The sequence below is a fragment of the Lepidochelys olivacea genome, assembly GCF_965140295.1.
Source record: "Lepidochelys olivacea isolate rLepOli2 genome assembly, chromosome: 13".
NCBI classification, from domain to species: domain Eukaryota; kingdom Metazoa; phylum Chordata; order Testudines; family Cheloniidae; genus Lepidochelys; species Lepidochelys olivacea.
This window is the reverse complement of record NC_140423.1, coordinates 42,017,960-42,031,652: the sequence shown is the minus strand read 5'-3', so window position 1 is coordinate 42,031,652 and position 13,693 is coordinate 42,017,960. Positions and strand designations below refer to the sequence as shown.

The 13,693-nt window shown below is 49.2% G+C and overlaps 1 protein-coding gene across 3 annotated transcripts in view; it reads right to left on the bottom strand.

The window, feature by feature from the left end:
- Nucleotides 1–5,988: 5,988 nt before the first annotated feature.
- Nucleotides 5,989–13,693, bottom strand: part of LOC311530016 (G-protein coupled receptor 4-like) — a 31,556-nt gene continuing 23,851 nt past the window's right edge. For all 3 annotated transcript variants that reach the window (XM_084646338.1, XM_084646339.1, XM_084646340.1), the window contains one exon: nucleotides 5,989–7,457. In XM_084646338.1, the coding sequence (XP_084502464.1) occupies nucleotides 6,341–7,261 (921 nt within the window). In that variant the 5' untranslated portion in view covers nucleotides 7,262–7,457 and the 3' untranslated portion in view covers nucleotides 5,989–6,340. The remainder of the gene's footprint in view (nucleotides 7,458–13,693) is intronic.

The window sequence follows — 13,693 nt, the reverse complement described above, 5'->3', positions numbered from 1 at the left end:
ACAGTATCAAAAGCCTCACTAAAGTCAAGATATACCACATCTACCGCTTCCCCCTATCTACAAGGCTTGTTACCCTATCAAAGAAAGCTATCAGGTTGGTTTGACCCAATTTGTTCTTGACAAATCCATGCTGACTGTTATTTATCACCTTATTATCTTCTCAGTGTTTGCAACTTGATTGCTTAATTATTTGCTCCATTATCTTTCTGGGTACTGATGTTAAGCTGACTGGTCTGTAATTCCCCGGGTTGTCCTTATTTCCCTTTTTGTAGATGGGCACTATATTTGCCCTTTTCCAGTCTTCTGGAATGTCTCCCGTCTTCCATGACTTTTCAAAGATAATAGCTAATGGCTCAAATATCTCCTCAGTCAGCTCCTTGAGTATTCTAGGATGCATTTCATCAGGCCCTGGCGATTTGAGGACATCTAATTTGTCTAAGTAATTTTTGACTTGTTCTTTCTGTATTTTAGACTCTGATCCGAGCTCATTTTCACTGGCATTCACTATGCTAGACGTCCAATCGCCACCCACCTTCTTGGTGAAAACCAAAACAAAGAAGTCATTAAGCACCTCTGCCATTTCCACATTTTCTGTTATTGTCTTTTCCCCCTTATTGAGTAGCCCACCTACTCTGTCCTTGGTCTTCCTCTTGCTTCTAATGTATGTGTAGAATGTTTTCTTGTTTCCTTTTATGTCCCTAGCTAGTTTGATCTCGGTTTGCCTTGGCTTTTCTAATTTTGTCCCTACACACTTGTGTTGTTTGTTTATATTCATCCTTTGTAATTTGACCAAGTTTCCACTTTTTGTAGGACTCTTTTTTGAGTTTTAAGAACATAAGAATGGCCATACTGGGTCAGACCAAAGGTCCATCAAGCCCAGTATCCAGTGATGAGCTGCCAAAATCTTAACAACCGGTTCCCTCCTCACCCCACGAGGGGGTCATGGCCCACCCCCGCCCCCTGGGACTCCTGCCCCATGCAACCCCCCTGTGTTCCTTGATGACCACCCCCGGGACCCCTGCCCCATCCACCTCCCTCCCCTGACTGCCCCCAGAACAGGGCAGGAGGGTCTTGTGGGCCACTGTAGTGGGTGCCCACTGCGCCCCCACCCCTAAGAGCCAGAGGGACCTGCTGGGGGGCGAGGTGGGGAGTCCTGGCGGTGCTTACCTGGGGTAGCTCCCAGGAAGCAGCCGGCAGGTCCCTCTGGCTCCTAGAGGCGGGGTAGCGTAGCTAGGGGGGGAGCAGCCCTTCCCGCCACCCATCACATCAAAAGTGGTGCCTTAGGCACCAACTCCCTGGGTGCTCCGGGGCTGGAGCACCCACCGGCAGCTCCCCGCCCTGCGCCTGGCCCCAGCTCGCCTCCGCCTCCCCTGAACGCACCGCCCCGCTTTGCTTATCTGCCCTGTTCTGCTTCCCGCGAATCAGCTGTTCACGCGGGAAGTCTGGGAGCGCTGAGAAGCAAGTGGCGGCTTCGCGCTCAGGCCCAGGGAGGTGGAGGCGAGCTGGGGCGGGGAGCGGTTCCCCTGTGCGCCCCCCAAGTTACCTGCTGCAGTTCGAGCGGCCCTCCTCGTGCACCCCAGCTCACCTCTGCTCTGCCTCCCCCTCCCTGGGCCTGAGCGCGAAGCTGCCGCTTGCTTCTCAGCCCTCCCAGGCTTCCTGCACGAACAGCTGATTTGCGGGAAACCTGGGGAGAGGCGGAGAAGAAGAGCGGGGCAGTGCGTTCAGGGGAGGAGGCAGAGCGGAGGTGAGGTGACCTGGGGCCGGGCGGGGAGCTGCCAGTGGGTGCTCTGCACCCACCAAATTTTCCCTGTGGGTGCTCCAATCCTGGAGCACCCATGGAGTCGGCTCCTAAGGTGTCACTTTTGTCCGCTTGTTTCATTTAGAAGCCCTTTTAGAACCGGTTGTCCCTCGATGGACAACCGGTTCTAAAAGGGCTTCTAAATGTAACAACCTGTTCCAGTGAACCGGCTCCAGCTCATCACTGCCAGTATCCTGTCCTCTGACAGTGGCCAATGGCAGGTGCTCCAAAGGGAATGAACAGACAGGTTATCATCAAGTGATCTGTGCGCTGTCACCCAATCCCAACTTCCGGCAAACAGAGGCTAGGGACACCATTCCTGCTCATCCTGGCTAATAGCCATTCATGGACCTATCTTCCATGAATCTATCTAGCTCCCTTTTGAATCCCGTTATAGTACTGGCCTTCACAACACCCTCCGGCAAGGAGTTCCAGAGGTTGACAGTGCGTTGCATGAAAAAATACTTTGTTTTAAACCTGCTGCCTATTAATTTCATTTGGGGACACCTTGCTCTTGTATTATGAGAAGGAGTAAATAACACTTTCTTATTTACTTTCTCTATACCACTCATGATTTTACAGCCCTCAGTCATATACCCCTTTAGTCGCCTCTTTTCCAAGCTGAAAAGTACCAGTCTTATTAATCTCCCCTCATACGGAAGCAGTTCTATACCCCTAATAATTTTTGTTGCCCTTTTCTAAACTTTTTCCAATTCCAGTAGATCTTTTTCGAGATGGGGCGACCACATCTGCATGCAGTATTCCAGGTGTGGGTGTACCATGGATTTATATAGAGACAATATGATATTTTCCATCTTATTATCTATCCCTTTCTTGATGATTCCCAACATTTTGTTCGTCTGCCATTTTGTTGCCCAGTCACCCAGTTTTGTGCGATCCTTTTGTAGGTCTTCACAGTCTGCCTGGGACTTAACTATGTTGAGTAGTTTTGTATTATCTGCAGATTTTGCCACCTCACTGTTTACCCCTTTTCCCAGATAGTTTATGAATATGTTAAATAGGACTGGGCCCAGTCAGGGCCGGCTCTAGGATTTTTGCTGCCCCAAGCAAAAAAATTTTTGGCTGCCCCCACTTTTTTTTCGTGCCCCTGGCTCCGCCCCAACTCTGCCTCTTCCTAACCCCTTCCCCAAATCCCCAGCCCTGCCTCCTCCCCCCGGGTGTGTCGCTTTTCCACCCCCCCATTGCTTCCTGCGGCTCCCCCACCCGCAACCCCCTGCCTTAGCTTTACCTCCGCTCTGCCTGCTCCCCTGAACACGCTGCTGGTCTGCTTCTCCCCTCTTCCTCTCAGGTGAGGGAGAGGCAGTGCGTTCAGGGGAGCAGGCAGAGCGGAGGTGAGGGGGCAGGAGCGCAGGAAGTAACGGGGGGGGTTAGAGGAACCACTCCCCGCCGCAGCTCACCTCTGCTTCACAACCACTGCCTCCCCTGAGCGCGCCGCTGCTCGACTTCTCCTCCTTCCCTCCCAGGCTCGCCGTGCCAAACAGCTGTTTCGCGCGCAGCAAGCCTGGGAGGGAGCAGGGAGAAGCGGAGTGGCGGCGGTGCACTCAGGGGAGCAGGTGGAGGCGGAGGGAAGGCGAGCTGGGGTGGTGGGGGCACATTTCTAGGGGCGGCATGGCCGACACCAGAATACTGCCCCTAGAAATGTGCCGCCCCAAGCACCTGCTTGTTTTGCTGGTACCTAAAGCTGGCCCTGGGCCCAGTACAGATCCCTAGGGGACACCACTGTTTACCTCTCTCCATTCTGAAAACTGACCATTTTTTCCTACCCTTTGTTTCCTATCTTTTAACCAGTTACCAGTACATGAGAGAATCTTCCCTCTTATCCCATGACTGCTTATTTTGCTTAAGAGCCTTTGGTGAGGGACCTTGTCAAAGGCTTTCTGAAAATCTAAATACACTATATCCACTGGATCTCCTTTGTCCGCATGCTTGTTGACCCCTTCAAAGAATTCTACTAGATTGGTGAGGCATGATTTCCCTTTACAAAAGCCATGTTGACTATTTCCCAACAAATTATGTTCATCTGTGTGTCTGACAATTTTGTTCTTTACGATAGTTTCAACCAATTTGCCCGGTACTGAAGTGAGGCTTACCGGCCTGTAGTTGCCAGGGTCACCTCTGGAGCCTTTTTTAAACATTAGCTATCCTCCAGTCATTTGGTACAGAAACTGATTTAAATGGTAGGTTACAGATGACAGTTAGTAGTCCTGCAATTTCACATTTGAGTTCCTTCAGAACTCTTGGGTGAATACCATCAGGTTCTGGAGACTTATTACTGTTTAGTTCATCAATTTGTTCCAAAACCTCCTCTAATGACACCTCAATTTGGGACAGTTCCTCAGATCTGTCACCCAAAAAGAATGGCTCAGGTTTGGGAATCTCCCTCGCATCCTCAACAGTGAAGACCAATACAAAGAATTCATTTAGTTTCTCCACAATGGCCTTATCGTCTTTGAGTGATCCTTTAGCATCTCGATCATCCAGTTACCCCAAAGTTAATACTCGCACCTTGTTCTTTCAGCAGTGGGATCTCCTTTGCACTCTCTCAAACTCCCCTGTTTGCGGTCCCCTGTTCGCTAGCTTGAACACAGAATCTGGGTGGCCAACTCTCCGTTGGGCAGGGGCTGCGCGAACACCCCATAGCCTGCCACAGAGTCACCACCAGGGTGGCCTACGCTGCCCAACAAGGGAGAGACCCTCCAGAGGAAAGGAATTGGGATCCTCCCTATCCCACTCCAAAATTGTGGGGAGACCAGAGACCAATAAAGCTTCCTCCCTTCCCCTTTCCCTGCAGGGAAGCCACGGCCCTTTGCACAGGAGAGGGGGGCTGCATGGAGTTGTATGAGACAGCGGTCTTAAGCAGGGAGCCAGCAGTGCTCCCCACTGCCAGGATGAATGAGGAGGAGTCTGCTCGGTGGGCAACACCAGCAGTAGATACATGCAGGGTTCAGTGCAGCTTTGAGCCATCTCAGACACTGTCCTCTGCAGGAATCCTCTGGCCTTCACTTCACAACAGCGCTATCTAGGTCCTGACACATGACCGCATCCCCTACCAACAGCACTCCCCAGATCCCCCCGATCACCACACAGTGCTGCTTATCCAGGAGGACAGGGAGATTCAGAAGCAAAGGAGAACACATTTAGTGAGCCCATGAGGGAGGCTGCTCCAGCCAGTGTAGGAGGAAGCCCTCACCTGCGGCCCCCCCCCCCCCGCAGTGAGGAGGTGGCCAGTGTCAGTAAGCAGAGGGTAGTGACCTGGATTTTATTCAGACTGGTACATTTAATTGTATTTCCCTGACAGAGGGCTCTCTGACAGGAAACAGCAGCAGACCAGGATCCATGTTCGGTCTGTCTGCCATCCCCCTTTGTGGGACACATTTTACCCTCCCCCCGGTAGGAGGGATGAATGGTCTGGCTTGGAGGATTTCAGCCTGGCTGCTTCAGGCTCCCGCCACCCCAGCAGGAAGATTCTTTCCCAGAACTTCAAGCCCTGATTTGTCCTAGGGGTGGTGGTGGTTGGTTTAAAAATAAGAATTTGGCAAGACTGTGTGTGTGGGACCGGTGGTGCCACTGTGCAGCACTCAGGATGAGAGAGAGAGATGGGCAAAGGGGAGGCACTGCCAGAGGATAGACAGTTTCTCACATCACCCATCTCTGTGGCTGCTCATACCTGAGCTGGGGATGTGGCATGGACATGGGTGCCTTTCTCTTTGTGCTCTGGGTCTCTCTTTCTCCCCAATGGGCACCATTTCGTTGCATTTCTGCTTTTGTTGGGGGTGGGTCTATTTTCACTGGTGGGGATCTGGGTCTCTCTCTCTTCTCTCTCACACTCACTCACTTGTAAGTTTGGATGAATATCTTCTCTGCTGCAGGTTGCGCCTATCCATCCATATCCACTCCTAGATCCTAGTCTAGTCTAGTGGTCTACATTTTTTATACTTCGTCTGTTCAGTGTTGCCACCTCTCACAGTTTTATCATGAGTCTCAAAATATTAAATAAAAAGAAAAGGAGTGCTTGTGGCACCTTAGAGACTAACAAATTTATTTGAGCATAAGCTTTCGTGAACTACAGCTCACTTCATCGGATGCATACATAATATTAAATGTTAAAGCCCCAGCTCTTGAAATTATATGATGCTGTTCATTTAAAAGAGCATGATCACCCCCCACTTGCAGTGAAAAGCTGGAGCTCAAACCATAAAGGCAAAAAGACCTAAAATTTATTATTCATATGCCAATCTAATGATTTTTTGTGGCTTGACTCGGCCTGTCTCTTTGGTATTGAATTGCGTCTCTAAAAAGTTCTGAGTGACTGGAAGTCCCTGAGGGACCATATTTCCATATTTGGCTGCAGGGGGCAGAGCTGCTTCACAAAGGGAAGCAGAGAGCAAGGCCAAGCCCTGGCATTCAGACCGGGATCAAATGGAGGGACCTTGAAGTCCAAATGGGTTTCCCCCACCTCACTGGGTATCTTACGCAGTGGTCTGGGCCAGTGTCCACCCAGTGTCTCCATTCCTGTCTAATCTACTTGTGACCCTGACCCAAGACCTTGCATTTTAAGTGATTTCCGAGTTCTGTCCGCACATCTTTGAGGAGCAGGATGTACAGCAGAGGATCCAGGACATTGCCCAGAGTGGTGAGGCACAGTGCTGCCTGACTGTAAATGAAGAGGTTTGTCTCAAAGAGGCAGAGACCTTCATTATTCTGAACCATCTCCCTCTGGTATTTGTAGAAGGACGTCACCTGGTAAGGAACACAAAGCAGGAAGAAGGAGATGATGATGAGGGAGATGAAGCTGTAGATTTGCCTCTTTGTCTCCCACTCCAGCGATGGCAGCTGCCTGAGCTTGTGCAGCACCCGGAGGTAGAAGAAGCCCATGAAGAAGCAGGGTAGGAAGAAGGATAAAGCCATGGTGGCCATCTTAAAACTTGCATAGTACGTGCCCAGTGGGTAACCCTCATAGCAGCGCCCTGCTTCTGGCTCCTTCCGCAGTAGCCCAGTCCCCACGGAGCAGATGCTGAGCACCAGCACCCACGCTGTGGCGCTGACCTTGGTGGCACCGTGTATTGTCTGTAGCCCACGGAACCACAGGGGATGGACCACACCTATGTAGCGCTCCATGGCAATGAGGCACAGGAAGCCATTCTTGGCATAGAAGTTGGTGATAAAGCCCAGGCTGACTGCCACGCAGGCCCCAGCCCCCAAATCCCAGTTGTGATCCCAGTAGCTATAGTAGATCCAGAAGGGCAGCATCAGGGTCTGCAGCAGGTCAGCTACCACCAGGTTCAGCATATAGACAGAGAGGACGATAGACTTGTTTATCTGGGACACCAGGGCCCAAAGTGCCAGGCAGTTCAGCGGCAAGCCAGCCCCAACTACCACAGAGTAGACAGGGATGAGGAAGTATTTGGTAGTGTTAAAGGCCATTGGGCAGGGCGAGGCCATGGTATTCACCTTACGCAGCAGAGTCAGTGATTGTTACCAAGTGCCTTAGTTGCCATCCTGCATGGAAGGGAACACAGTCCCCTGTCTTCAGGGTCACTGTCCTACAGTGGGGGCTACATCCAGTTCTCCAGGGTGACTGTCTCACAAGGGGAACACGGTCACTCCACTTACTCCCAAGCTGCACTCCTCAAAGAGTCTGTAAAAGACAGAAAAACTGAGTGCTACAGGGAAAAAGCAAGGCAGCCCAAGCACCTAACTGTCCTTGATTCCTTGCTCCCTTTATCAAACAGATAGGGCTGGGATTTCACTGCCTAGTAACCCTGTGTTGGGATCTGAGCTAGAGAACAAGCCTGAAACTAAAGCTTTTAACTCCTCCTTGTTTGTGCAAACACTGCAGCGAAGCTGGGCTGTCTGGCCAGGAAGCAGTCACAACTTCCTGTCCTCCTGACAGGCCAATTATGCTCTTAAGCAAGGAAAGTCCACCAGAAACTCCCAACAAACTAAATGCAAACAAAAGTGATGAACCATGGCTCTTGGTGCAAGGCCTCCATTTTGACAAAGCTTTTCCACTTATCATATGACCTTTACAGGAACCACTCCCCCCAACCTCAAGCAGAGCTTCCCACAACTGTGGAAGTGAGAAAAGCTGAAGACTCAGTGAAATCCCCTAGGGACCTTGCTTTGCCAAATAATGAACTTGGGAATTACTTGAACACTGTGATTTGTGCCAGTATCAGAAAGAAAAGGCTCATCAAGAGTCACAGGCCAGGGCTAAAATCAAGGACAGCTAGGAATTGGCTCCAAAAATTGCACTATGCATGGGTCAAATACATCTCAGAACCCCCCCACTCCCCCGAGTCCCTTTTTCAGCAAAGGGGCTTTGGACCCCATTCACCATTGCATTGCCCCTTGTGTCATTATTTACAGTAGTGCAAAATGCCACCTTTTGGATTCAATAGCATTTCACACCCACTTTGCATTGGTGTTAACTGATACCCCAAGATGCAAGGCTCCTTATGTGTAAAGCACCTGGTGCACTTTTTGGTTGTTGTGCAAATAACACAGTAAGGATATGGACAAATGCACACTCAGACTTATCACTCCACCATCATTTGTAAGCACCACACTCTCAATGCCAGGGCCACTGAGACTGTGTGCATAAAAGGAACAGCCTGGGATACATGGAAGGAGCCTTTGAATGTAAGGAAAGGACCAGGTTCAGTTCAAACACAGGAAATTGTGCCTGACCCACATATGGCAGCAGAATTGGGGGGGTGCAGAGCTATGAATGAGAGGTATAGAATGACCACAAATGGGGTCACATTACACAATAACCCAGACTGCTCCAGAAACTCTCAACTCTTCAGTCTGATTCATTTGCAATTTAGATACCGGGGCTGGGATTTTCAAAGAGCGTAAGGAAGTTAGACATCCAAAGTCCATTGACAATAGGAGTTGGGTGCCTAACTCACCTAGGGCTGGTCTACACATAAATTTGCACTGAAATAATTAAATCAGATACAGGGCCGGCTCTAGGCACCAGCAAAACAAGCAGGTTCTTGGAGCGGCACATTTCTAGGGGCGGCATTCTGGCGTCGGCCATGCCGCCCCTAGAAATGTGCCCCCGCTGCCCCAGCTCACCTCTGCTCCGCCTCTACCTGCTCCCCTAAGCGTGCTGCCACCGCTCCGCTTCTCCCCCTTCCCTCCCAGGCTTGCCGCGCACGAAACAGCTGTTTGGCGCAGCAAGCCTGGGAGGGAGGGAGGAGAAGCCGAGCGGCGGTGCGCTCGGGAGAGGCGGCGGTGGTGGAGCGGAGGTGAACCTCTACCCCCCCCATTACTTCCTGCGCTCCCCCACCCACCCTCGCTCACCTCCGCTCCTCCTGCTCCCCTGAACATGCTACCTCTCCCTAGGGAGAAGTGGAGTGGCGGCGTGTTCAAGGGAGCAGCTGGAGCGGAGGTGAGCTAGGGCGGGGAGTTGCAGGGGGGGAGCTGCAGGAAGCAATGGGGGGGTGGAAATGTGGCACAACCAGGGGGAGGAGGCGGGGCCGGGGATTTGGGGAAGGGATTAGGAAGGGGCAGAGTTGGGGCGGAGCCAGGGGCGGGGGGGCACGAAAAAAAGGGGTGGCCAAACATTTTTTTGCTTGGGGTGGCAAAAATCCTAGATCCGGCCCTGATCAGATATAATTCACCACTCTTGTTGTTTCAGTGCAAGTCTGTGTGTGGATACTTATTTCGGTTCAAGAGTGCCCTACAGCAATTTAATACAATTTTTTATTCTAAAATAAAAGTGTGTCCACACACAGACTTGAACTGAAATAGCAAAAGGGGTGAATTACAATTGATTTAATCATTTTGATGAAGGTTTGTGTGTAGAACCAGCCCTAAGGGTCCTTTGAAAACTGCAGCCTAACATGAATGGTGCTGTATAAGTACTCTCTCTGAGTGTCTGTGATCTATTTATTTGTATTATGGTAAGACCTAGCATTCCCAGATGGGATCAGGGCCCTACTATGCTAGGCATCATACAAACACATAGTAACAAACCTGAAGAGCACACAGTGTAAACAGATCAAGAGTGGGAGAAAGTGGGTGATATTATTCCCATGTTTCACGCTGGGAACTGAGGCACCACCAAATAAATGGTCATATTTTCAAAAGAGCTCAGCACTCAACTTGTGAAACTCTGGCCACTTCATCTGGGGACCGGAGTGGGAGCTGAGCTACTTTGAAAATCTGAGAGCAGAATCAGGTCTTGAGTTTAGATCAGCAGGCAGCATTTTCACTGAAAGTCAGCTCAGGTTGTCTCATACACTTTTTGTCTAAGCTGACCTATAAAATGTAAGCACATCACCCTGTGGCTGCAGCACCAAGATACTATTTAGTACACCATCCTCAGACCCAAAAGATTAGGAATACAGCTTGTGGTGAAAATGCCATTTCACTTTAGCTTTCAGTGTAGAATTGGAAACAGTTACCCTTTAGCTCAGCCCTGCACTACCTGTTATACCTTTCAATTTGTCTTAGCTCAGTCATGCAGTAGTGGCAACTTGCTCCATTTTTTATTTTATTGTATTACACTCTGAGGTCAGGATTATGTTCCTTGGTTAAAAGTAGTCAAGGACCTTATAGCACTGCAATGGATAGTGATAGCATCCAGCATATCTTAAATAACCCTGGCTTAGTAAAGGGGACACCCAATCCTGTGACAGGCACATATGACTGTGTACCTCATGAAGAAAAGAGACTGTAAACTTCAACTTAAAAACAGCTCACTGAAAAATTAAATGGGAGGCAGGGGGATTGAGGAATGGGCTATTGGACCTTTTGGAGATATGGACATGAATATATATGGCTAAGAGGGAGTTTCAGAAATGATACAGTGTTGAGTGTGGGAGGGAGGGAGCCAGAGAAAGCTCACATACTTAGAAAGGTTTCAGAGTAGTAGCTGTGTTAGTCTGTATCTGCAAAAAGAAAAGGAGGATTTGTGGCACCTTAGAGACTAAAATTTATTTGAGCATAAGCTTTCGTGAACTACAGCTCACTTCATCAGAATGCATCTGATGAAGTGAGCTGTAGCTCACGAAAGCTTATGCTCAAATAAATGTTAGTCTCTAGGTGCCACAAGTCCTCCTTTTCTTTATACTTAGAAAGCTTTCTCATTTTGTAAAACTAATCAGCATCAGTTCAAAACATTTATACCAAATGGTCATCTCCATAAACTTTGCTTGTGTGTTCTCCTAAGCAAGGATCCCTGCTCTCCCACGCCATGGCTCTTCCATGTCTCTATGTGCTCTAATTTGCATTTGCTTCCTCTGGAGAGTTTATTAAGTGTGAATGTCCCAGTGTTTCTTTCCTGTACCCAAAAACAGAGTTAGTAGCACACCACAGCCCTTGGTAAATTGTTTGTGTTTTTTTAAACAGGAAGGGTCATTATTTATGCCATATTTCCAGTCTGAATTTGGCTAGCTTCAATTTCCAGCATTGGATTGGGTTATACCATTCTCTGCTAGATGAAGAGCCTATTGTGAAATATTTGTTCCCCATGTAGGTACTTACAGACTGTAATCAAGTCACCCCTTAACCTTTTCTTTGTTAAACTGTATAGATTGAGCATGAGATTATCACTATAAGCGTTTCAGAGTAACAGCCGTGTTAGTCTGTATTCGCAAAAAGAAAAGGAGTACTTGTGGCACCTTAGAGACTAACCAATTTATTTGAGCATGAGCGTGTTTTCTAATCATTCTCATTCTCCTCTCTGAACCCTCTCCAATCTATCATCGAGAGGTCATCTAGTCCAGTCCCCTGCACTCATGGCAGGACTAAGTATTATCTAGACCATTCCTGACAGGTATTTGTCTAACCTGCTCTTAAAGATCTCCAATGATGGAGATTCCACAATCTCCCTAGGCAATTTATTTCAGTGCTTTCACCACCCTGGCAGTTAGGAAGTTTTTCCTAATGTCCAACTTAAACTGCCCTTGCTACAATTTAAGCTCATTGCTTCTTGTCCTCTCCTCAGAGGTTAAGAAGAACAATTCTTCTCCCTCCTCCTTGTAACAACCTTTTTTGTACTTTAAACTGTTATGTCCCCTCAAGACTAAACAAACTCAGTCTTCCCTCATAGGTCATGTTTTCTAGTCCTTTAATAATTTTTGTTGCTCTTCTCTGGACTTTTTCCAATATTTGTCCACATCTTTCCTGAAATGTGTAACCCAGAACTTGACACAAGACTCCAGTTGAGGCCTAATCAGCACGGAGTAGAGTGGAAGAATTACTTCTTGTATCTTGCTTACAACACTCCTCCTAATACAGCCCAGAATGAGGTTTGCTTTTTTTTTTGCAACAGCGTTACACTGTTGACTCATATTTAGCTTGTGGTCCAGTATGACCCCCCCACTAGATCCCTTTCCACAGTACTCCTTTCTAGGCAGTCATTTCCCATTTTGTATATGTGCAACTGATTGTTCCTTCCTAAGTAGCATATTTTGCATTTGTCCATTACATCCTATTTACTTCAGACCATTTCTCCAGTTTGTCCAGATCATTTTGAATTTTAATCCTGTCTTCCAATGCACTTGCAACCCTGTAAACTTTATAAGAGTACTCTCTATGCCATTATCTAAATCACTGATTAGGATATTGAATAGAACCGGACCCAGAACTGATCCCTGCGGGACCCCACTTGTTAGGCCCTTCCAGCATGACTGTGAACCATTGATAACTACTCTCTGCGAATGGTTTTCCAACCAGTTATGCACCCACCTTACAGTAGCTCCATCTGGGTTGTATTTCCCTACTTTGTATATGAGAAGGTCATGTGAGACAGTATCAAAAGCTTTACTAAAGTCAAGATATACCACATCTACCACTTCCCCCTAACTACAAGGCTTGCTACCCTGTCAAAGAAAGCTATCAGGTTGGTTTGATAGGATTTCTTGACAAATCCATGCTAATGGTTACTTATCACCTTATTATCTTCCAGATCAGGGTGGGCAAACTAGGGGCCGGAGGCTGCGTCTGGCCCTTCAGACATTTTAATCTGGCCCTTGAGCACCCACCAGAGAGCAGGGTCTGGGGCTTGCCCTGCTGCACACACACCATGGCTCCATGTGGCTCCTGGAAACAGTGGCACGACCCCCCTCCAGCTCCTACACATAGGGGCAGCCAAGGGGCTCAGCATGTTGCCCCCACCCCAAGTGCCACCCCCATAGGTCCCATTGTCCGGGAACCACAGCCAATGGGAGCTGCAGGGGCAGCGCCTGCAGACAGGGCAGTGTGCAGAGCTGCCTGGCTGGCCTCTGCGTAGGAGCCAGAGAGGGGACATGCTGCTTCTGGGAGCTGTCTGAGGTAAGCGCTGCCCAGAGCTTGCACCCCTGACCCCCTCCCATGTCCCAACCCCCTGCCCCAGCCCATCTCTCCCTCGTGCCCTCCGAACCCCTTGATCCCAGCCCGGAGCACCCTTCTGCACCCCAAACCCTCATCCTCAGCTCCATCCCAAAGCCTGCACCCCCCGCCAGAGCCCTCACCCCGCCCCAGCCTGGAGCCCCCTCCCGCACACTGAACTCCTCATTTCTGGACCCACCGCAGACCCTGACCCCTCCAGACGGAGCCCTCAGCCCCTCCTGTACCCCAACCCCCAATTTCATGAGCATTCATGGCCCACCATACAATTCCATACCCAGATGTGGCCCTTGGGCCAAAAAGTTTGCCTATCCCTTTCTAAATATTTGCATATTGATTGCTTAATTTTTTGCTCCATTATCTTTCTGGATACAGAAGTTAAGCTGACTGGTCTGTAATTCCCCGGATTGTCCTTATGTCTCTTTTTATAGATGGGCACTATATTTGCCCTTTTCCAGTCTTCTGGAATGTCTCCCGTCTTCCATGACTTTTCAGAGATAATCGCTAATAGCTCAGCTATCTCCTCAGTCA